Genomic DNA, 24,169 nt, shown 5'->3' on the forward strand with positions numbered 1-24,169 from the left:
TCCAGAGGAATGAAAAGCAAAGTAAAGGGGGGCTTTGAAGAAATATAAAGAGGATTACTATATAATTTGCTTTAGATGTCATATTTTTCAGAAAACAGGATTTAAGCAAAGCATGATTTTAAGTATCATCTTTCATCTCCACATCTTTCTTGTTTCTGCAGCTTGATGCAGAGACCCGGATCTCAGGAGATGCTCCTCACAAACAGCACTAAAATCACAGAATTCATTTTACTGGGGCTCACAGATCGCACAGAGCTCCAGCCTCTCCTCTTTGTGCTGTTTCTGTTTGTTTACCTTGTCACTGTCTTAGGCAACATGGGCATGATGGCTCTGATCAGACTGGACTCCCGCCTTCACAAGCCTATGTACTTCTTTCTCAGTAACTTGGCATTTGTGGATTTGTGTTACACCTCAACGGCCACCCCACAGATGTTGAGCAATTTCTTATCAGACAAGAAGACAATTTCCTTCATTGGCTGCTTTATCCAGTGCTACCTTTTCATTGCCCTTCTCCTCACAGAGTTTTACATACTGGCAGCCATGGCCTATGACCGCTATGTGGCCATATGCGATCCTCTTCGTTACAGTGTGAAAATGTCCAGGCGAGTCTGCATCTGCTTGGCCATGTGTCCTTATGCCTATGGTTTCTCAGATGGACTACTCCAAGCCATCTTGACCTTCAGAATGACCTTCTGTAAATCCAATGTCATCAACCACTTCTACTGTGCTGACCCACCACTCATTAAGCTGTCTTGCTCTGATACTTACATTAAAGAACATGCTATGTTAATATCAGCTGGTTTTAATCTCTCCAGCTCCCTCACAATCATCCTGGTGTCCTATGCCTTCATTATTGCTGCCATTTTAAGGATCAAATCAGCTGAGGGAAGGCACAAGGCATTCTCTACCTGTGGTTCCCACATGATGGCTGTTACATTGTTTTATGGGACTCTCTTCTGCATGTATGTGAGACCACCCACTGACAAGACTGTTGAGGAGTCCAAAATAATAGCCGTCTTCTACACCTTTGTGAGTCCACTGCTGAATCCATTGATCTACAGTCTGAGGAATAAAGACGTAAAGCAGGCCTTGAAAACAATACTCGGGCAAAAAGTTATCAGGACAGCGTTGTTTCTTCCTCCATTCAATAAACGACAACAATAGTTTCCTGACAAAAATATGAGTTTTGATCATTTTTTATATTCTCTGTGGCCATATATTTCATATCCTAATTAAATGCTCTCCTTGTTTAAATAAATTATCTAGTCCAATTTTTGTCCTGATTTGTAACCTGTACCATGGACCAATAATATTTAATTTTCACAGTTTGATTAGATTAAAAATCACTAGGAGACATATCTTTTTCTCTTGTACACTTGTGTACATACATCTACAGAAGTTAACCTGAGGAAAAATATAATTGTTGAAAGTACACAGAACCATCTTCTTGCTTGCCACATGAACTAAATGAAAATGAACAGAGAAGTCATATATACAGTCATTCAACTCATGCTTTCGGAGTGTGAGCACACTGTGACTAATGTATCTCTCTCCTGCCTCTTCGTCTTCCTACCATAACTCTATCCTTTCTTAAATAACGACCAAAATAAGTCCTTCTTCTATTAAGTTACTCCTGGGAGATGTTTCATAACAAAGAGCACAGCAATTGATGCAAACTAGTAATATAGATATCACGGCAGTTCATATTGAAAAAGTGAATCAGTCCACCTCAGATATCTGTCTTCAAATCTGTGTTGTACACAGGCTCCTGGATTAAGCAGCACATTGTATTTGAATAGGGGCTATTTGAAAAGTATTTAAAGTAAATACTTTGAAAGCTATGCTTTCTGCCTGTATCCCTGCTGTGAACTTGTTATTTAAAAGAGTTTACAGGACACACTGGTTCTCTGATAAATACCTTTCAGTGATAGACCCATCAGCCATTTTGCTGAAGGATTTTTAAGAAATGATGGTGGATCTGTACTCCTCCCCCTATTTAGTAGTTAAAATGAGCAACATGCATCACGATAATGATTTTTTGTGCTTCTGTGGAGAAGGAACCATGCAAGAACCATGAAACTCATAGATTATACTTTTTGTATGTATGTTTGTGAATCCAGGATTCCGAGTTTTGTAAGCTTACTTTCTGTTAAGATTCAGGGTTGGGAGATCACTTTTGACTTCGTCTTCATCTCACAGTTTAGAATATGTTGGTCTGACAATTATGACTACAATCAGAAATGGAGACACACACACACACACACACACAAGATGAGTAGCTGTAAATCATAGCAGGCAGTGATGTTACTGCATTGACTGGTTCTTCTATTACTAGTTTTAGAATGTTTGTTTTGTTGGCAGGGATGATTTTTCTGTAAACAAATTAAGCACTTTCTTTGGCAATATAAAATATCAAAGCTTCAGGATCAGGGCTAAAGATGAACTAAAGGAGCAGGCCAGATCTTCTTTCTCTCAGAATATCTTGTGGTCTAAGGGAGATGAGTATGTCAATAGCTCTATTTCCCCATTAAAATAAGATAAAACCAATCACTCATATAATCTTCCCATTGTACATTAAGTAATTATTCCTTAAGATCATTATATGTTGTTTTGTTATTGCTCATTTAGAAACACTTTGGATGCTTAATTTTATAATTCCCTATGGAAATACCAAAGAAAACAGAATTTCTTTAAATATTTTGTAAAATTCTCCAGAATTCAATTTAAGTTTATATATGCATTCAGAAATGTAAATAAGAAATACTCAAGTTAATAAAAAAGTAAATCTTTAATAATAAAGAGAAGAACTGGGGTGTCCCTCAGTGGTGAAGTGCAAAAAAAAAATAACACTCAGGACTATATCTTATATCACATTGCTTATTCCATATGTGTGTGTTGCAAGAATATGTTGTAGGTACACTTAAATGTCAGCTACTGCTTTGTCTGGAAGATTAGTCTATCTTAGTGACTTTAGTATGTTTATTTATTTTATAGGTTTTTTTAATATTTTTGTATGTCATCTGTAAGTAAAACTTTTTAACTTTCATTTCATTCATTTCTTTCTTTTTTACTGGATTTTTTTAAATTTACATTTCAAATGTTATTTACTATCCTGGGTTCCAGTCCCTAAACCCCCTATCCCATTCCTCTCCCCCTTTTTCTATGAGGGTGTTCCCCCTCCCCAACCACCCACCCTTTCCTGCCTCCTTACCCTGACATTCCCCTACACTTGGGGGTTCAGCCTTGGAGGACCAAGGGCTTCTCCACCCATTGGTTCCCAACAAGGCCATTCTCTGCTACATATGCAGCTGGAGCCGTGGGTCTTATTTCTTCCTTGTTGAACATTCTTGTCCTGGAAGAGCCATTTTGTGAAGTTGTACATGGATATCCATTTTTGTGCCCCATTATTGGGGATACATATTTTATATATGTCTAGTCTTAAAGCTGGCTAAACTTTGTAATTTTCATTCATTATTTTATTGTACACAGTATATTACATTAACACGGGCATTGTAATATAAGTATTTATTGTATATAGAGGTTAGTTTATATCTATCCTGCACTTTGCCATATGTCATTCTTTCCTCTGTTCATTAAGTTGAATTTAAACTTCAAAACATTATTCATGAATGTAAAGTAAGTATGAGTTCTCAATACACACAGATACACACACACACATATATATATGTGTGTATATATATGTGTATATATATATATACATATATATATATATGACTTTACTGATTGTTTCTTTCCTGATACTCCTCATCTATCATAAGTTGAGGAGTTTGGAACCAAATTTATACATCTATGACTATTCTCACATTTTTAGTTTATGAGAAAATTATTGATATAATTTGTTTCCTTGACAGAAAATCAAATCTGAATGTATTATTTATTAACAGACTTGATGTTTTTAAATTTTGGTGCTTTTAAATTTTAATATGTCTAGGAGATGTCTATGTTGTATAAACTTGCTTTTTAATAATTTCATTATGTTTAATTATATGATATTGCTGGTTTAATAAATCATTAAGACAATAAAATTATTCATTTTGTAATGTGACTACTTAGTCTTTTCATAATCGTGAGAGGATTTACAGTACAAAATTCTTGTTTTGAAAGAATCATAAAAAGTTAAAGTCCATGAATTATTTCAAAACATTGTACTAATTGTTGAAACTATTTTCTTGTAATAAATAGTGATTCATAACAAAGCATCCTCTGAGAATCAATTTATAAACACATGAAATATGTAGCTCAAGATGACAACCAGGTGATGCAATTCCATCGCTCAAATCCCACGGTTCTATTGAATACGTGTCTAAACCAATTACTACGTTTCTTTAATTATTTCTTTGGGGTGTGTTAAAAAATACTTTGGGAATAAACTCTTCAAGTTACAAATAGGGCATAAATCATTTTAAGCAGTTCCTTGGTTGGACCTCTTCTGTTTCTGTGAAAAGTTTTTCTGAATTCAGGTAGGAAGGAATATCATGACTTTTGTATTTCTAATTTTTCTTTTTGTTTCAGTTTGCATAGTTATGATGAAGAGTCAAGTTTCAGCAAAACTGATTGAATAGTAGTCTAGGGTCTTATCTTGCTGAAGTAAGTGAGTATGTGTGTTAGATTGATTATTGAAAAATACTAAAAATTTATTGAAATTATGTTTGTGATAATCATTCTTATTGCCAAATTGCATTTCAATAATTAGTTCAAAAATTAATGGCCACATGGAAGAAATTAGCTGTTCACTACACTGGTAATATTATAATATTTTAAAGTAAATTCTCTAATATCCCCAAAACACTTTCAGCAAAAATTAATAGGAAAGAAGGTCATAAATTTGAAAAAGAAGAAAGGAGTTTAAAATGAGGAAAGGTAATGAAGGGATGAAGTACTTATATTACAGTCTTAAAAATAAAATAATTAATAAAAAATCAAAAAAGATACATCAAGATTTATTCTTTCTTGCAAAATTTAAATATATATTTTTAAGAAAAAGTTTACCTTTAAATTGTCAAAGAGAGAAATAAGCACACTAGAAAGTATGAGTTTAGAATTGGTAGATTCAAAATTGAAAGGTAGATACGGTAGAAATGGCAGATACTTTCAAAACTGCTCAATCTCTGATAATGCACAATTGCTAACTCAAAATATTATGGAAAGAAGGTGACCCTGTCATGGGAGATGATGTGATTTAAATGAAATCTTAAGAGCCAGAATACAGCAAATACAGAGGCGAATGCCAGCAGTAAACCACTGAACTGAGAACAGGACCCCGGTTGAAGGAATCAGAGAAAGAACTGGAAGAGCTTGAAGGGGCTCGTGACCCCTTTGAACAACAATGCCAAGCAAGTAGAGTTTCCAGGGACTAAGCCACTACCTAAACACTATACATGGTCTGACCCTGGACTCTGACCTCATAGGTAGCAATGAATATCCTAGTAAGATCACCAGTGGAATGGGAAGCCCTTGGTCCTGCTAAGACTGAACCCCCAGTGAACGTGATTGTTGGGGGGAGGGCGGCAATGGGGGGAGGGTGGGGAGGGGAACACCCATAAAGAAGGGGAGGGGGGAATTAGGGGGATGTTTGCCCGGATACCGGGAAAGGGAATAACATTCGAAATGTAAATAAGAAATACTCAAGTTAATAAAAAAAAATCTAAAAAAAAAAATAAAAGAGTTTCACTAACAACAAAGACAATTATATGAATCTCGATTATCTAAAGTGACCTAGAAGCCAGGATTGTTCATTGTAAGGTAATAGCATATCGTGCCCTTTATTTGGGAAGTGTAGCAGTGGAAAACTAGGAGAGAATGGAGGTATTGGAATCCATCATGGTAAAGCATACAAGAGTGTACACTCCCAGGAAGTTGTTTATAGGAATAATAACTATATGGTGCATAACTATCTGGCTTATCTTTCTCCATTCTTATTTTCTATCTTACATTACCATTTTCTTTTTAAGACATTTATTTTTGTTTATACGAATATCGTTTCATTGTCTTCAAGCACATCAGAAGAGGGCATCAGTTCCCATGGCAGATGGTGGTGAGCCACCATGTGGTTGCTGGAAATTGAACTCAGATCTTTGGAAGAGCAGACAGTGTTCTTAAGCCCTGAGCCATTTCTCCTGCCCCACAATACCATTTTCTTAACTCTTTTCACTAACTTCTGTATATCTCTATGCTCAGCCTGGTAGTTAGATGCCAGACTACTGGATTTTTAATTCAGAAACTATTTCCTTTTTTTCCTATGTCCCCTTTCTTGACTAAAATTTCCAGTATTCTCCCACTTCATCTAATTAATATGACTAAAGAACAGCTTTTGTACAGGAGACTGTGGGCACATGGAATAGTGATGCTAACATTCTAGGCTACTCTGCTACCATAAAATTTCATGTAAACAAGTTCCAGAAAAGAGATATGTGCATTTCAACTGGTAGTATTTCAGATACAAATGTAATCTGTACATCTGATTTTATAGATGTTTTTGATTGTTGATTGTGACTTCTGTCTTTCTCATTGGTAGGATCGATATCAGTCACTTGAAGTATTACCTATATATTCACAACATACTGAGTTACCACAAGAGTCTTTTCTATTTAAAAGCAATCTATATATTTTTCCAAATATTGTAATTAGTTTTAATATAGAAATAAACATAAATGACAACTAAATTACCATTTTTTATATTTTTCTAACTAACTAGATGTAAGTTGATATTATAGTGCCAGTAAAATTGTATGATGGGTTATATTTCTATTTAGTTTAATTTCATAAAGAATATGCATATTTAAGAACCTTATTAGTATTCATGCTGACTAATAGTTACTAAATTTCAGGTAGATAACAATGCCATAAGGAAAGGGCTATTTATAAGTATGTTGCTGTCTGCTGTTTTCTATTATGATATCTTTGTGATATTTCTCATATACATAAACAAATAGCTTCCATTTCAACTGAAAGTTTCTCATTGGAATGCCTCCATATGAAATGGTCAACTTTCTTGAGAGTTCTACTCTTGTCCTACTAGAAAAGTATTAAAAATGCCTCAATTCCCAGATCAGCCCCATCATTCCTCAATGTCTATCCTTATTTTAAACAGAAATACCTACTTAGATCAAACACATAATATTGAACTATGACATTTAACTATAACTTTCTTCACCCTTATTGTGTGACATCAACCACCTTTTTGAAAGCAAAAGCCATTATTGGTCATCTTGTTTTGTTTTGTTTTTCCTCTCCAGTATGTGTGGTGTTCTAGTATGTAGTCACTTGTGTATTAGCTTATTTTAATTAAGTATGCAGCATTCTGAGTGTGCCATCAACATAATTTGTACTTGTGTTTGATTCAGCTATCGCGAACAGATTATGTATTTGAGATATATAGCTGGTAGGTTTGGTACTATGTGCAGTTACTGTACCATAGTAGAACAGGTCTGCAGATTTCTTTTTTATTCTTTGATTGAGGACAGATTGAAATATAAAATTAATTTCTAAAAATATTTTGGTAGATTTTGCTGAAAAATAATGGATTCAGAAACTTAAAATAGTAACCTCATAGCCATAGTGTATTAGAACGTGGGACACACATTAGCATATAGTAAAAATTATACCTCATAGTCAGAGTAACTGTTTACACAGAAACTATTCTTTGGCTCATTTTAGTTGACTCTTATGCCCACCACCTTGCTTACTGTGATTGATTGAATAAATAACTGTGCTAGTCAATTGAATTTACTCTTCTATACAATTTATTTTTAAAACTTTAAAAAAGCCTAAAAATAGCACCAAAATCAATAATTAAAATACATTATAGAGTGTCCCAACCATTAATGTGTTGATGTATTTATCAATTAGAGATGATACTGACTTGATACTATCTGAGAATATAATTTGTTAATTACAAAACCACATTCTGCCCTCTGGATTGACAGTAATTACATCCCTTTTCATTAATTTTCCCTTTACTACAACAAAGATAGTTGAACTTTTTCTGCATTTAATTAGAAAGGTTAAATTCAAATTTCTGTTCCACCACCAGAACAGAATTGCCAAATTTTGTCATGTGTTGTGAAACATTTGATTTGGGGGCAGGGAGAACAAATGAAAAAGTAAATTGATAAGAAAATGAAACCATGACCTAAGTATTTGTGGTGAAATTTTCCTTCACATGTGTCATACCACGTGCTGTATGAAAACCCTTTACTTAGTAGCTCATATTGGTCTTGGTTATCCTGTCTGTAACTTCATCCTTTTGCATTTCAACAGTAATGTTATATTATGAAACATTAAGATTATAGTAGCAAAATAGATCTGGAGAGAATTTACTTCTGGTATCTTTAATTCCATGCTTTCTTTATTTCTTTTTGACACAAGGGGATTAAATTCTCCAAAGTGGGGCTTTTAGATATACACACAGTGTGAGTCACTGGTAAATCTTTCCTGATTGTTAAGAAGGAGACCACTGTTTCATAACAAACTATAATGTGTACTTGGAAGTTTATCCCAATTGGACCTATTACTGGGTCATGATTACCTCTTTCACCCTAAATCTCTGTCTTGCCCTTCTTAGGTTAGCTAATTACCAGAGAGAGTAGAACACTCAGTTGAATGTGAGCAAACAAATTAAAGAAATGTCTTTATAAGTGCCTCCAGTATTCTACTACTCCTCTGAACTATCATCCTTGGATATAGGACCAGGATAGTTTCTAAACTGTCAGAGTTCAAGGGAATTATTCAAACTAGTCAATCTTGAGCTTTCTTACCCTGCTTTGCTCATTCTTTCCACAAGAAAAATAGTAACAGGCTCTTGACCACACTTTCTGTTTTGTCCTGAACCTGGGAAGCCTTGTGATCCTTTCTGGGTAGGCATGATCTATACCTGTGCTGTTAGCAAATTGGGGCAATGTGTAATCTACTTAAGCATACCAGCCTAGACTGGAGAGATAACTCAGTGGGTAAAGAACCTGCCTTAACCACTTTACCACATGTATATGAAACATTTGTTCCATAGAATCCATTTAAGTTGGTTGTGATAACAGTCTGTAAACTTCAGTGTTCCAGTGTTGATATGAGAAGCAGAGACACAGTAGAATCCTGAGAAGCAAATTTGTCAGATCATTTAACAGCAAGAGATGCTGAATCCCTGTCGCAAACAATGTGGAAGGCAAGGACGGACACACACAAACACACACACACACACACACACACACACACACACACACACACAGAGAGAGAGAGAGAGAGAGAGAGAGAGAGAGAGAGAGAAAGAGAGAGAGAGAACAAAAGGTTGTTTTTGTTTTGTTTTTTTAAAGATTTGAAAAATCTAATGTACTAGCTCTAATATTCTCAGAGCTTAGCAATATCTATTTGTGGACGAATAATAAGAGAAAGGGGAAAAGAGAGAAAATGTCTAACATGCATTTCCTTTACCCTTCTTTGACTCATCTAAGTCAGCATGCTGGCACCTAAGAAAATGGTCAGAGGCAATTACTCCATGGTGACTGAATTTATTCTCTTGGGATTAACAGATCGTCCAGAGCTGCAGCCTTTGCTTTTTGTGCTCTTCCTGGTGATCTATCTGATCACTGTGGGAGGGAATCTTGGCATGATGGTGTTGATCAGGATAGATTCACGCCTGCATACCCCTATGTACTACTTTCTTGCCAGTTTGTCATGTTTGGATTTGTGCTATTCTACTAATGTGACCCCCAAGATGCTGGTAAACTTTTTAGCAGAGAAGAAAACCATCTCATATGCGGCTTGCTTAGTCCAGTGTTATTTTTTCATTGCTATGGTGATTACTGAATATTATATGCTAGCTGTGATGGCCTATGACAGATACATGGCCATCTGCAACCCTTTGCTTTACAGCAGCAAGATGTCCAAAGGGGTATGTGTGCGTCTGATTGCCGGGCCCTATATATATGGCTTTCTTAGTGGCCTGATGGAAACCATGTGGACATATCGCTTGACCTTCTGTGGCTCCAATATTATCAACCACTTCTACTGTGCTGACCCTCCTCTCATCAGACTCTCCTGCTCTGACACATTCATTAAGGAAACATCGATGTTTGTGGTAGCAGGATTTAACCTCTCCAATTCCTTGCTCATAATCCTCATTTCCTACCTGTTCATTCTCATTGCCATCTTGAGGATGCGTTCTGCTGAAGGTAGGCGCAAAGCCTTTTCTACCTGTGGGTCTCACCTGGTGGCAGTGACTGTGTTTTATGGGACTCTATTCTGCATGTATGTTAGACCTCCCACAGACAAGTCAGTGGAGCAGTCCAAAATAATTGCCATGTTCTATACTTTTGTAAGTCCCATGTTGAACCCTATCATTTACAGTCTGAGGAATAAGGATGTGAAACACGCTTTTCAGAAGCTGGTCAGAAGAAATGTGCTTTCAAAGTAAAATCATCCTGTCTTTATAAATTAAATAAAAATTTTGTTTATGAAAATGACATCCAACTTTTTGTAGAAATTCACTTTATACACAAGATGAAAATCCATATTCTTTTATTCAAAGTACATAATAAAAAGGTATAAAAGATTAACAGTTTACATACTGTGTGGAAGTGCAACACATGTGTAAATGTGGGAGACTGTTATTCTATTACTGTACCCTTTTACATTCATGTCTTTATACATTAGTTTTACATTATAAAAATTATACATTTATTACAGTAAAATATCCAATTTTAATATAAATATAAAAGTGAAAAGGAGTGAAGTATTTCTGCCCTTCATCTTCATCTTCATTCATAGTGCCCAGACAGACTAGTAACAGTTTTAAAAACTTTTAGAAAAAGAAAGTATATATCCACAAATAAATGTGTAATTATGTTTGTATACATAGACACAAAATTGGCAAAACATATTTTGAAGGACAAAGCTGATTTCTTGCAAGAGTGTCGTTGTATAGTCCAAGATTATTGGTAGATGTGATGGGATTGTAGTATATCACAGGATGTTCAGTAGGTGTGCTTAGTTACCCTCTTATGTTTTGATGCCTTCCATTTACCTACTTCCTCCTACTTGTAAGAATCACTTTCAGTAAAACACTTTTCTACCAAAGGGGAATACCAGAGCCACCATATGTGTGCTGAGAACTTACCCCATGTCCTCTGCAAGACCTAATATGTTTTTAAACTGCTGAACAACCTTTCCAGATGCTATGTATTAACTCTAGATCCAGGCACTCGAAAAGATTTCTTTAGAGCAGTATCTTTTGCCTTCATAAACTTTTTATTGTAGAATTAACTAGCGACATTTCACATTTCTAGAACCAAAATTCCTTACATCTTTCCTTATTTCTTTACTAATCTATCGATTTTAGAATGGACCAATATTTGATCTTTTTACCTCAGTTTTAATATGATCCAGTATTGTGTACCATGAATAGAATGATTTATAATTTTCTTTTAAAGTATTTATTATGCTAAAGAAAGCAATATTTTTCTTTTAAGTTACAGTTTTGGTAAATTTGCTGTGCTGTGGGCTAACAAAGACAGCCACTGTTTCCTAAGTCTCTCTATGGGTATGCATTGCTACTATTATCAAAAGAGTTTTCAGGAGTCTTGGGATAGTTTATTTGTAGAAATTCTAACAGTGTAAGGAGAATGAAAGCAGATGATACAATTATCTGGGTGTTATAATGCAAGAATGTCCAAGTGCTTAAGTAGTGTCAACTCCTTCTCAGTATAGTAAAGTCAACCCTATGGCTAAGGCACAGACTTGCTCCGTTTCACCAGGTGTGTACGGGGCCATCAATTTGGAACTGCACTTGTTGGATTGGATATCAACACAAAAGAGAAACCCACAGAATGTCCTTATTCTGTTCAATAGAAGTAATCTTTCTTTTTGGTTTTTCAAAGTTTTCTGTTTGGGGCTCAACAAAAAAGTGGCAATTTCAGCTTAGGCATTCTATATTAAGGCCCACAATTATTTATGCCAAGTGATATACTTCAAATATCTCTACTTTGAACATCCTATTGTTAATACATTCTCTGAAAAATATAAAGATGATTTTACAGTATTTACTATTTCGTTTGATTCTCCTTAAAAACTTATATATAGTACTATCTAAACAGTCATGTAATTTTGCAAAACCAGTCACACTATTATTCCTAATTTTTAGTTTTTTTAGATCTCAGGGTCTATATATGTTCTATACTTTCATTGTAAAGACACTATTTAATGGTACATATAATTTAATGGTACACATTATAATGGTACATATAATATTATAAGCATAGCATACATTTTATGTCAGATGTTTTAGGAGACTGATGTGAAAACATTTACACGTATACATACATGCTCATATGAAGAAGAGAAAAAAACATACATTTTAAAATTCATAACATCTTTTTATTTGCGTGTGACAGCAGCAAATTTCAGGAGTTGGTTTCCCCCTTCTTAACATTCTCATTCAATCAAACTCTCATGGATATTTGACTGCAAAAGGGCTACACATCTGGCTGCCAATAAGTGTATTGGAAATTGAATTAGTAGTAGTCTAGTTGTTTTTGTTTTATTTTGTTTTATTTTCTTTTGTTTTATTAAGAAGCATTAATGGAGAAAATCAATGTGTTTTGCCACAGTGTGGTTTCTCAGACAAAATTAAACTAGATTTTAATACAGACCACATTGTCATCCTCAATGTGCTGAGTAGTTTATACAGGAACATATTTTACCAAAAAATAAGGCTTTTACTACTCTGTAGGCCAGAAAACTTGCTGTTTAATCGTACCTAATAAATATGAGGTAATAGTATAATCTTAATGAGAGAATCATTAGCAAAACTGAGATAGTATCTGTTTTATGTGTTTTTAATTAACTATTTTATTCACTTACATCCTCAGTAACCCCCTCACAGAGTTCTCCCCACCTCTACCTCACCTCTGAGAAAGTGCCCCACCCTGGGTGTCTTCCCACCCAGGGGCATCAAGCCTCTGCAGGATTAGGTGCATCCACTTGGGTTTTTTTGAGCTGCCAAATAAACAGAAGGAGAAAGAATAAGATTTTTGCAAAACTGAATGTGCCAGTTAATTTTATGGGATAACTGAAGAGAAAAAAATAATCCTAAATGTAGGCGGCACCATTCCATGGGCTGGAATCCAGACTGAAAGGAGAAAACAGCTGCGCACAGACATTCATCTGGCTCTATTTTCTGTTTACGGACGCAAGGTAATCAGTTGCTTCAAACTCCTGGAGCCATGCCTTTATGAACTGTATCAACTGAAAGTATAAGCCACAATGATGATATCCGCTGGAACCATAAGCCAAAATAAAGTATTATTCCCCTGTAATTCCTGTTACGAATCAGTGACAACAGAAAGAAGAGTGACAGGTACAACCAGACCTGTAGCTGGAGAAAGAATCCCAAGGTTGGCTCTCACAATTGTAAATAAAGAGTAACAAAAAAAAAAAGAAATAGTTTCTATTTTGTGGAGGAGGATGGAAAATATTTAAACCCTCTTAATATTTTCTTTAGTTTTGAAAATATTAGACTTATATAAAACCACATATGATCTCACCTTCCTTTATCTCACAACTCTGACTCCTTCTGTGTTGTCTGCCAATGTACTTTGCTACATCTTCACTTGTTTCTGATAATTAGTGAATTCAGTTAGAGGTGCCTATATGTACATGGGTGTGGGCAATACAGTAGAGGATGAGAATCCTGCCAGTTGCTATCCCATCCATAAAGAAACGATGTTCCTGGTAACAATGTACTGTGAACAGCTATTTAGTAAGGTAGGGAGAAGGGGATGGAGATATTCTATACTGGGATTTATTCTGAATTGATCACCACTAGATCTTGTGTAGGTAACACGGCTATTGTGACGTCACAGTTTCAACAGCCATGTTATGTTCAGGAGAGCGCACTGCTCTTGAGACACTATTTCTATGAAACTCAAGGTATCACTGTAGCCTTCCAGCTTTCCAGTAGAAACTAATTCAGTATGTGAATAAAGGGGTTTTAGCTTACAGTAAACTTTTCTTGTGGTTTTTCTCCAAATAGGAATGCATAATTACAAAAGACAAGCAACTATAGTTTGTTTAGATCGGAAATAACTGGATGATAGACCTATAGACATGTTATTGAGGTTATTTCTAGATTGGGTTTACTGGGGCAGGAGACAAGCGCTAACTGTCTATCTGTGGGCTATGGTTCTATCCTAAATAAAAATGAAGAAGCAAGAATAACACTCAATTCTTCTCTCTTCCCCTTTCGGACTGCTGACCTTATATGGATAGCAATGTCACTTTCCTTACTAAGATAGAATTTCACCTGAACTGGAAAGTAAACCCTTCCTTTCTGACATTGTTTTGTCAGGCAGTAATCACAGTTATGAAAAATAGAATCCATCTTACCAGCAGGCAGAACCTACACATTTGTTTTTTCAGATGTGAATTTGAGATAAGAGAGAAAATTAGAACAGTTTAGAAGTATTTTGTGAGTAAAAAAGAGAACTAATATACTAAATGCTTTAAAATGTTCATCCTGAGGATGCAGCGTCTGTATTGTGTAGTAAAATTGGGATGTGAATTTTATCATATGAAGAATGAGGTCACAATTTCCTGAAGAAGAAAAACCCATTAATGAAAATTTGATTGGTATCCAAACTATGGATTATTAGATTGCAAGAAAAATTGGGTGAGTTAAACAGGATGAGTGTGAAATGTTCTGTGGACATATTTCCTCTTAATTTGTTAACTATGATATTTTCAAGCTAAGTTGCTTTACTAATATCTCTCTCACACACACAAACACAAAGAATACATAACCTCTGAACTTCAATGACTATAGAATGTATAACCTAACCTAGGAAAATAACAAGTTAAAGAGGTTTTCTCAATTAATTTAAATTGTTTCAAATTTCTCTATTTTTATTCATTTGTTCTTTCATTTTACTAAGCACAGAGTAATATAAAATAAACAAACAAAATTTCTAAAATGACCTCACATTGGTAATTTTGAAAGGAATATGTTTTCCCTACATTAATGCTGGCTGCTTGATTACATAATGCCAGCTCATGCAGGACAACGGTTCTAAGATCCTTACCCAGAACGATGAAGTCCCTGGAGAGATGCTTCAGTTCTTCCTAACCCCCAGGTTAAAATAACCCAGCTGCCTTCTGGGACTTGTAATTGGAGGGATTGATGACTTCAGATTTTTTCTTTTTTTAATGCTGTAGAGAAAAAAGTCTATATATATATACAAGCAAACATTTTCCTTATAAGCATTGAAGGCCCATTTTGGTTTTCCTACCTCCATAGTTCTTTAGAGGTGAGTGGTTTGAAAATAGCCAAAGTGCTGCTCTATAAACTGCTCATGTTGTTTTGTTTCTCATGGACTGCAAGCATTTATTCAAAAGTGTCAACTGTGGCTCGATAACTACTATATAACCCTGTATATTTTGACTTATCTATGTGTATGTATTGTACCAAGGTTCAGGGGCTGGGCATTTGTGTTTTAAATGTTAAATAAATAGTCACATGGCCAAGTGGAAGGTTGTAAATTCAAGGCCAGCTGACATTTTATATACAGGCATTTCTCAAATACATGCTGAAATAAAATTTATATCTATACTTGTAAGCACATACATCATCTATCTATCAATCTATCATCGATCATCTATCTTCTATCTACCTATCACTCATATATTTATAGAAAGAGAGAAAGCAACGCACACACACACACACACACAAACACACACACACACACACACACAGAGAGAGAGAGAGAGAGAGAGAGAGAGAGAGAGAGAGAGAAGCACATTTTACAGAAAACTAACTAAAATTGCACCCTGATCTCAGTAGTTAATCCAGATTGAGAGCAAATGAAAACATGGAAAATTTGCCATTTGTTTGTTTTATATTTTGCTTTAGTTTTGCCTTTCTCCCTTCAAAAGCTATTCTTTAAGACCAGGTTTTACTTTGAAAAGTAATATTTTGTGATTATGGGATGAAGTTGAATTTTTAAAATTTTTTTTTATCTTTATTTACTTGAGTATTTCTTACTTACATTTCGATTGTTATTCCCTTTCCCGGTTTCCGGGCCAACATTCCCCCTAGCTCCTCCCCCTCCCCTTCTATATGGGTGTTCCTCTCCCCATCCTCCCCCGATTACTGCCCTCCCCCCGCAACAATCACGTTCACTGTGGGTTCAATCTTGACAGGACCAAGGGCTTCCCCTTCCACTGGTGCTCTTACTAGGCTATTCATTGCTACCTATGAGGTCAGAGTCCAGGGTCAGTCCATGTATAGTCTTTGGGCTTAGTCCCTGGAAGCTCTGGTTGGTTGGCATTGTTGTTCATATGGGGTCTCGAGCCCCTTCAAGCTCTTCCAGTTCTTTCTCTGATTCCTTCAACGGGGGTCCTATTCTCAGTTCAGTGGTTTACTGCTGGCATTCGCCTATGTATTTGCTGTATTCTGGCTGTGTCTCTCAGGAGAGATCTACATCCGGTTCCTGTCAGCCTGCACTTCTTTGCTTCATCCATCTTATCTAGTTTGGTGGCTGTATATGTATGAGCCACATGTGGGGCAGGCTCTGAATGGGAATTCTTAACCAAGACTGTGAAATTCCAGTCTGTGATGAATGATCACTGGACACCTATCTACTTTCACAACTGCAGATAAACATCCTGAACTAAGTCACTTCTATATTCCAATCCAGATCTGATATCTCAATAATTAGCCTGTATAATTTTTACTGAGTTAACTGAAAAATAGATATAAAGTTTTCTCAAACCATTAATGTAGGTCATTTTCCCACTAATTAGGAAATATATAAAATGTAAATTATAATTTATAAAGACATAAAATGATTGTAAGCTACCCCTTTTAAAAAATATATATACAGCATAAAATTTTTTTATAAGGCTTGGTCTAAAATCCATCGTATCATGCAATTTCTTATGGTTAGTCCTCCTTTGAGTAAAGTTATCTAGAAAATTTTATCTCAGAAACAGCAAAGTTCTTTTTTCTATTAACAATGAATAGAAGAAAATCTGAGAATTAGAAATAGATATGCGGTTTAAAAGTAAAATGTACAAAGCAGAAATGGAGATTGGTAAGAATTCTAAATTAGGCTAAGAGCTTTTATGGTTCAAAAGAAAATACAAGCAAATTAAAAAAAAAAAACAACAAGATTCTCACATAGGTTGAAACTCAGGAGCCAATGTGTTTTTGCTGGTGTTTAAAACATTAAGTTCAAGTGTACTGATAGACTAATGGGGAAGAAGGCATGATAGAAAAAAGGCAAAAAAATGAAAAGAGGGGCAATTCTAGCAAAATATTTTTAAATTGTCACCCTCTTTATGGATTGTCTAATCCAACATAAATTTTTATTTTCCTTTGTAGTACATCATGAAGAGAAACTTCACTTCTGTGACTGAATTCATCCTCCTGGGACTTACCAACTATGCTGAGCTTCAAATTCTGCTTTTTGTACTGTTTCTGGTGGTATATGTGGTCACAGTGGCAGGCAACCTGGGCATGATCCTGCTCATCAAGGCCAATGCCAGGCTCCACACACCCATGTACTTTTTCTTGAGTCACTTATCCTTTGTGGATATGTGCTTCTCTTCCAATGTGACCCCAAAGATGCTCCAGATTTTCCTTTCAGAGAGGAAAACTATTTCCTACTCTGCATGCTTGGTCCAATGCTACCTCTTCATTGCGTTGGTTCATGTTGAAATCTATATCCTGGCTCTGATGGCCTTTGATCGATACATGGCCATCTGCAACCCTCTGCTTTATGGTAGCAAGATGTCCCAGAATGTGTGCACATCTCTAGTTACAGTACCTTATGTGTATGGGGCACTCACTGGTCTGATGGAGACCATGTGGACTTACAACCTGGCTTTCTGTGGCCACAATGAAATCAATCACTTCTATTGTGCTGATCCACCACTGATTAAGCTGGCTTGTTCTGACACTTATCACAAAGAAACCTCCATGTTTGTTGTAGCTGGATTTAACCTCTCCCTCTCCCTGCTCATCATTCTCACTTCCTACCTGTATATCTTTCCTGCTGTTCTGAAGATTAGCTCTACAGAAGGCAAGCGCAAAGCTTTCTCTACCTGTGGCTCCCATCTGACAGCTGTCATCATATTCTATGCAACACTTTTTTTCATGTATCTCAGACCAACATCCAGAGAATCTGTGGAACAAGGCAAAATGGTTGCTGTGTTCTATACCACTGTCATTCCCATGTTGAACCCCATGATTTACAGCCTGAGGAACAAAGATGTGAAAGAAGCAATAAGCAAAGAATTGTCACACAAAAAAATGTATTTTTCTGAGAAAAAAAGATTAAACTTTCTTTTGTACTCATGGCACATTTTGTAGAAATTCTAATTGTTTCCAAAGTTGCAGAAATAGTACTGACAGGAAATTAAAGTATGACAAGACAATAGAGAGCAGGGGATTGCATTAGTTTAATTCTTTTCTGAAATGGAAACTCATTAAATTTTGGTTATAAAATTTCATATGCCTGCATCTGTCTCCCTTTTTAGTCAAATTTTATTACATGTTCCTTTGGCTTTCTGTTGTGTTTTTCACCCCTTTGAATTTGTGGCTACACCTGGAAGACAAATTATGTTAAAATTCATAGGGGACAATTTTCTGTCAGTACCAATCATTTGATATCTCTTTAATTTATTTCTTATTATATTTAAGACATTGGCTACTTGACCATAAGGAATGATATGTAATTATAAGACAACCTCCACAAAATACAGCATAATGATAAATAGCTTTTGTTTTTAAGATCATCTGTTGAATGTGCTTGTTTCTACAACATGATACAATCTTTCTTAATAGGCTGAGTATTAAACACCATGAATTCGAAGATAATGTGTCTTGGCAGAATTTTTCTGTGCATTTATCCAAATGGTTAAAATTAGTTCTACTTCATAATTTTAAAATTATTGATGAATAATTATACATATAGTTTTAATTATCAAATACTATCATGGTGAGTAAATATGCTTTTTTTCATTTATACCCCATCCATAATTTTTATACAGGACAATTTATCTTCATTTCTTTGAAGAATTAAACAATTTTGAATCATGTTAATATTACTACTTATCATTTTAATATGAACTTGATTTAGCAGTATCTTTTTTATTAATTTTAAGTATTAGCATTTTATCAAACTCCTGAATTCTTGCTCTACATGAGTTCCATTTGTTTTAGAATAGAATATTTTCATATTAGTCTAAATTAAAGTGGATATTACTGCAGGATATAATAGTTATGTCTTTGAAATAACGATACTCGAGAAGATGGTTTGTGGGCCTTGAAGGTAATAGGAACTCCACAGTAAGACCAACAGAGTCAACTAACCTGGACCTTGGGACTCTTAGAGTCTGAAACACAAACCAAAGAACATACAAGGGCTGGATCTAGTTCTCCCAACATATACGTAGCAGATTGAAGCTTCGTCTTCATGTGGGTCACAAAGAACTTGAAGGGGGCTACCCAAATCTGTTGCCTATATGTCGGATATATCCTTCCAGCTGGGATGCCTTGCCTGGACTCAATGGTTGAAGAAGTGCCTAGGCTCATAGAGACTAGAATAGCCAGGGTGGGAGAAGATCCAAGGGGCCCCCACCCGCTCAGGGGAGATTGGGACAGGGGAAGGATTGTGGGAGGAGGTGTCAGGAGGAGAGCAGTCAACAAGATATAGAATGAATAAGAAAAAAAAAGTACTGAGGGTTGAATCCAGAGTCTTAAATTCTGGGAAGCAGTATAACACTAAATCACATGCACAACCATTTTATAATCTCAATCTAAAAAAGACATGCATTTAGACCATCAAATAGTAGGTTATGCAGTCAGGTCCTGAACCACAGCAGAAAATTTAATGATTTAGAATTTAAGTTACTTAACTGCTTTCACTTTTAATTACTTTTGCAAAAACTATGAAGAAGACTAGTATAACAGAGGACAGCTGTTATCTCAGATTTCTGGTGGTGATCTTTTTGGGATACCAGATCACTTCTCTGCTGTGCGAAACATGGCCATGCTGATATACAAAAGGAGAAAAGATTTTTTTCCCAATCTATAGATTGCTGATTTGTCCTATGGACTATTTTTTTGCATTACAGAAGCTTTTCAGTTTCATGAGGTCCCATTTATCAATTCTAGATCTTAGAGCCTGAGCCATTGGAGTTCTGTTTAGGAAGTCCCACTGACCATCTCCACCACCAGCAGTGCCAGTGAGTTCGAGACTCTTTCCCACTATCTCTTCTATTAGATTCAGTGTATCAGGTTTTATGTGGAGGTCATTAATCCACTTGGACTTGAACATTGTGCAAGGTGGAAAATATGGATCTATTTTCATTTCTCTATATATAAATTGTCATTGAGACTGCACCATTTATTGAAGATACTTTCTTTTTTCCATTGCATATTTTTGACTTCTTCATCAGAAATCAAGTGTACATAAATATGTAGTTTTATTTCTGGGTCTTCAATTATATTGCATTGATCAACCTGTCATCTCTGTATCAATGCCATGCAATTTTTAGTCACTATTGCTCTGTACTACAGCTTGAAGTCAGAGATGGTAATATTCCAAAAGCTTTTTATTGCTAAGAATTGTTTTTTGTATCCTAAGTTTTTTGTTTTTCCATATGAAATTGAGAATTGTTCTTTCTATGACTTTGAAGAATTGTGTTGGAATTTTGATGGGGTTTGTGTTGAATCTGTAGATCTTACTACCAAACCAGGAACATGGTAGATCTCTTCATTTTCTGAGGTCTTATTCAATTTCTTTCTTTTTAAAAAAAATTTATTGAATATTTTATGTATTTACATTTCATGTGTTATCCCCTTTCCCAGTTATCCTCTCTCCCATAACCCTTCCCTGTGCTTCTATGAAAATGCTTCCACTCTCAACTCAACAACCTGGCATTCCCCTACACTGGGAAAATGAGCCTTCACAGGACTAAAAGCTTCTACTCCTATGGATGCCAGACAATGCCATCTGCTGCTACATATGCAGCTGGAGCCATTGGTCCCTCCATGTGTACTCTTTGGTAGGTGGTTTAGTACCTGGGAGCTCTGGGCAATCTGGTTAGTTGATATTTCTGTCCTTTCTATGGGGTTTCAAACCCCTTCAGCTCCTTCAGTTCTTTCTCTAACTCTTCCATTGGGAAGTTCTCATCTAGATCTTTCACTTATTTGGTTAGAGTTACTCCAAGATACTTTATGTTATTTGTGGCAATTGTAAAGGGTGGTGTTTCCCTATTTTTTTTCTCACCTCATTTATCTTTTGTATAAAGGAAGGTTACTGTTTTTTTTTTTCAGTTAACTTTATCCAGCCACTTTGCTGAGATTGTTTATCAACTGTAGAATTTCTCTGGTAGAATTTTTGGGTCACTTATGTACACTATCACATCATCTGCAAGGAGTGATACCTTGACTTTTTCTTTGTCAATTTGTATCCTTTTTATCTCCTTTTGTTGTACTATTGCTCTAGCTAGAAGTTTGAGTACAATATAAAATAGATACAGGGAGAGTGGACCGCCTTGTCTTCTCCCTTATTTTATTGTAATTACTTCAAGTATTTCTTCATTTTGTTTGATATTGGCTGTTGATTTACTGTATTTTGCTTTTATTATGTTTAGGTATGGGCTGTGAATTCCTGACTTTTCCAAAACTTTTAACATGAGGGGGTGTTGTGTTTTTCAGCATCTAATGAGATGATTATGTGATTTTTTTATTGAATTTGTTTTTAAATAATGGATTACATTAATGGACTTTCATATATTGAACAAATCTTTCATCTTATTAACCCCACATCCAATAGATGGCCAATATCCAAAATATTAAAGAACTCAGAAAAGCTAACCTCCAAAAATACTGAAGAGCCCATCAAAAATAAAGGAGTATAGAGATAAACAAAATTCACCACAGAGGAATCTCCAATGGCCTAGAAACAATTAAAGAAGTGAACAAAGTCCTTAGTGATCAGGAATACACAAATCAATTGCCCTAAGATTCCACCATATGCCAAAAAGAAACTCAAGTGACAGCACATATTATTATTGAGTATGAGGAGAAATTTTCTCAATTGCTGTTGGGATTGCAGACTGTTACAACCACTCTAGAAATCAATCTGGAGGCTCCTCAGAAAAATGGAAATTAGATCTACCTGAAGATTCAGCTATACCACTCTTAGGAGTATACCTAAATGATGCCCTACCACATCACAGGGTCACATTCTCCACTATGTTCATAGTGACCTTATCTGTGATGGCCAGAAGCTAGAACAATCCAAATATCCCACAAAGGAAGAATGGATATAGGAAGTGTGGTTCATTTACACAGTGGAATACTATTCAGCTATTAAGAATGAGGACATTATGAGTTTTGAGCCAAATGAATGAAACAAGAGAATAACAACCTAAGTGAGTTACTGAATAGTACCAAAAGGGCATACATAGTATGTACTCACTAATAAGTGGATATTAGCTCCCAAACTACAGAAGACCCAATATACAATTCACAGAATCCAAGACAGTTAACAAGTCAAGGGGCCCAAGTGAGGATGGTTCAATTCCACTTAGGAGAGAGAAGAAAATGATCATGTGAGGCAGAGGTTGGGAGGGATCTGGGTGGGAGAGAGGACAGGGAAGTGAAAAGTGGAACATGGTCAGGTATTGGCTGGGGGCTGGAATGGGAAAGCAGCACTGAGGGCCAGAAGAAAGAATGGAAATATGCAACCAATGAGGATGGAAGGTAGAGGAAACTTCTAGAATGTACCAGAGACCCAGGAGGTAAGAAATTCTCAGGAGTCAAAGAAAGGAACCTTAGATGAAATATCTAACAGTGGGGAGAATGAACTTGTAGAATCCACCTCAAGTAGAAAGATAGGGCATCAAGAGGAGGGATGGGTTACCATCCCACAGTTAAAAAAAAAACTAATCAAGTTTTGTTCCTATCTGAAAGAATGCAAGGAAAAACTTGGAGAAGAAACTGAGTGAAAGATGGTCCAAGGACAGGCCCAACTTAAGATCCATCTCAAGGGGAGGCTCCAAGGTCTAACAATATTACTGATGCTAGGGTGTGTTTAAGGAGCCTAACATAACTGTGGTCTGAGAGGTCCAACAAACAGCTGGTTGAGGCAGATGCAGATATTACACCAAAACATTGGACTGAAGTTGGGGAACCATATCTGAATTAGTGAAAGGATGGAAGAAGCTGAGGAGAATGGCAACACTATACAAAGACCTGCAGCCTCAACTTACCTGGATGCCCTGAGATCTCTCAGTTCTTGAGCCAGCAACCAGACAACATTCATGAGCTAGTCCAAGGTCTTGGACACATAAACAGCAGAAGATTTACTGCTCTGGCCTCAGTGGGAGAAGATGTGCCTAACTCTCTCTCAAGAGACTTGAGACTCCAGGAAGTGGAAAGTCCTTGTGAGGGGGGCATCCTTTTGAACATTGGAGGTGGTAGGGGGAGGAGGAATCGGATGAGGAACTCTGGGAGTGAGGACCTGGAAATGAGCAATGACTGGACTGTAGAAAAAAAGAAACAAAATAAGTAAAAAACAATGCAGGATGAGGAAAATAATGAAATCATTCTTAAGTATCAAGTTTTTATCAGATACTTTATTTATTTACATTTCAAGACTTATCCACTTTTCCTGTTTCCCCTCTACGTATCCCCCAATCCCACCCTGACTCCCCCTGCTTCTATGAGGATACTCCCCCAGTAACCCACCCACACCCCCCTGTCTCCTCTCCCTGGCCTTCCCCTAAACTGGGACATCCAGTCTTCACAGGACCAAGGGCCTCTCATCCCATTGATACCTAATAATGCCATCATCTGCTACATATGCTGCTGGAGCCATGGGTCCCTCATATGAAATCTTTGGTAGTGGTTTATTCCCTGACAGTTCTGTGGTTGTTGTACTTCCTTTGGGGTTGCAAAACCCTTTAGCTAAGTGAGTCCTTTCTCTAACTCTTCCATTAGGGAACCAGCTCTTAATCCAATGGTTGGCTGTATGCATGTACCTCTGGATTTGTCAGACTCTAGCAGAGTCTCTCAGGAGACAGTCATATCTACCAGGCTTCTGTCAGCATGTACTTCTTGGCATTTGCAATAGTGTCTGGGTTTGCTGAC

At 36.2% G+C, this 24,169-nt stretch overlaps 3 protein-coding genes across 6 annotated transcripts; all 3 read left to right on the plus strand.

The window, feature by feature from the left end:
- The first annotated feature begins 189 nt into the window (after nt 1-189).
- Nucleotides 190-1,164, plus strand: Or5m11 (olfactory receptor family 5 subfamily M member 11). Its single transcript, NM_001000300.1, has one exon. It carries the CDS (start codon nt 190-192, stop codon nt 1,162-1,164), a length of 975 nt encoding a protein of 324 aa, NP_001000300.1.
- A 3,266-nt stretch (nt 1,165-4,430) lies between these two features.
- On the plus strand, nt 4,431-13,450 carry Or5m5 (olfactory receptor family 5 subfamily M member 5). Of its 3 annotated transcripts, none has more exons than XR_010064678.1 (2): nt 4,431-4,481; nt 12,879-13,450. XR_010064678.1 is itself a non-coding variant. In XM_063284312.1 (2 exons), exon 2 carries the CDS (start codon nt 9,470-9,472, stop codon nt 10,424-10,426), a length of 957 nt encoding a protein of 318 aa, XP_063140382.1. In that variant the 5' UTR covers nt 4,437-4,481; nt 9,465-9,469; the 3' UTR covers nt 10,427-10,475. The 3 variants fall into 3 exon arrangements, 2 of the variants coding, with proteins under 2 accessions (XP_063140382.1, NP_001001125.1); XM_063284312.1 differs by lacking the exon at nt 12,879-13,450 and adding an exon at nt 9,465-10,475 and having other exon boundaries at nt 4,437-4,481; NM_001001125.1 differs by lacking the exons at nt 4,431-4,481; nt 12,879-13,450 and adding an exon at nt 9,488-10,426.
- Nucleotides 13,451-15,273: 1,823 nt separating this feature from the next.
- On the plus strand, nt 15,274-18,376 carry Or5m8 (olfactory receptor family 5 subfamily M member 8). 2 transcript variants are annotated; one of them, XM_063283285.1, is made up of 2 exons: nt 15,274-15,311; nt 17,387-18,376. In XM_063283285.1, the coding sequence occupies exon 2, from the start codon at nt 17,393-17,395 to the stop codon at nt 18,374-18,376; it is 984 nt and encodes a 327-aa protein (XP_063139355.1). In that variant the 5' UTR covers nt 15,274-15,311; nt 17,387-17,392. The 2 variants fall into 2 exon arrangements, with proteins under 2 accessions (XP_063139355.1, NP_001000301.1); NM_001000301.1 differs by lacking the exon at nt 15,274-15,311 and having other exon boundaries at nt 17,393-18,376.
- The last annotated feature ends 5,793 nt before the right edge of the window (nt 18,377-24,169 follow it).

This window comes from Rattus norvegicus, chromosome 3 (assembly GCF_036323735.1).
Source record: "Rattus norvegicus strain BN/NHsdMcwi chromosome 3, GRCr8, whole genome shotgun sequence".
Taxonomy (NCBI): Eukaryota; Metazoa; Chordata; class Mammalia; order Rodentia; family Muridae; genus Rattus; species Rattus norvegicus.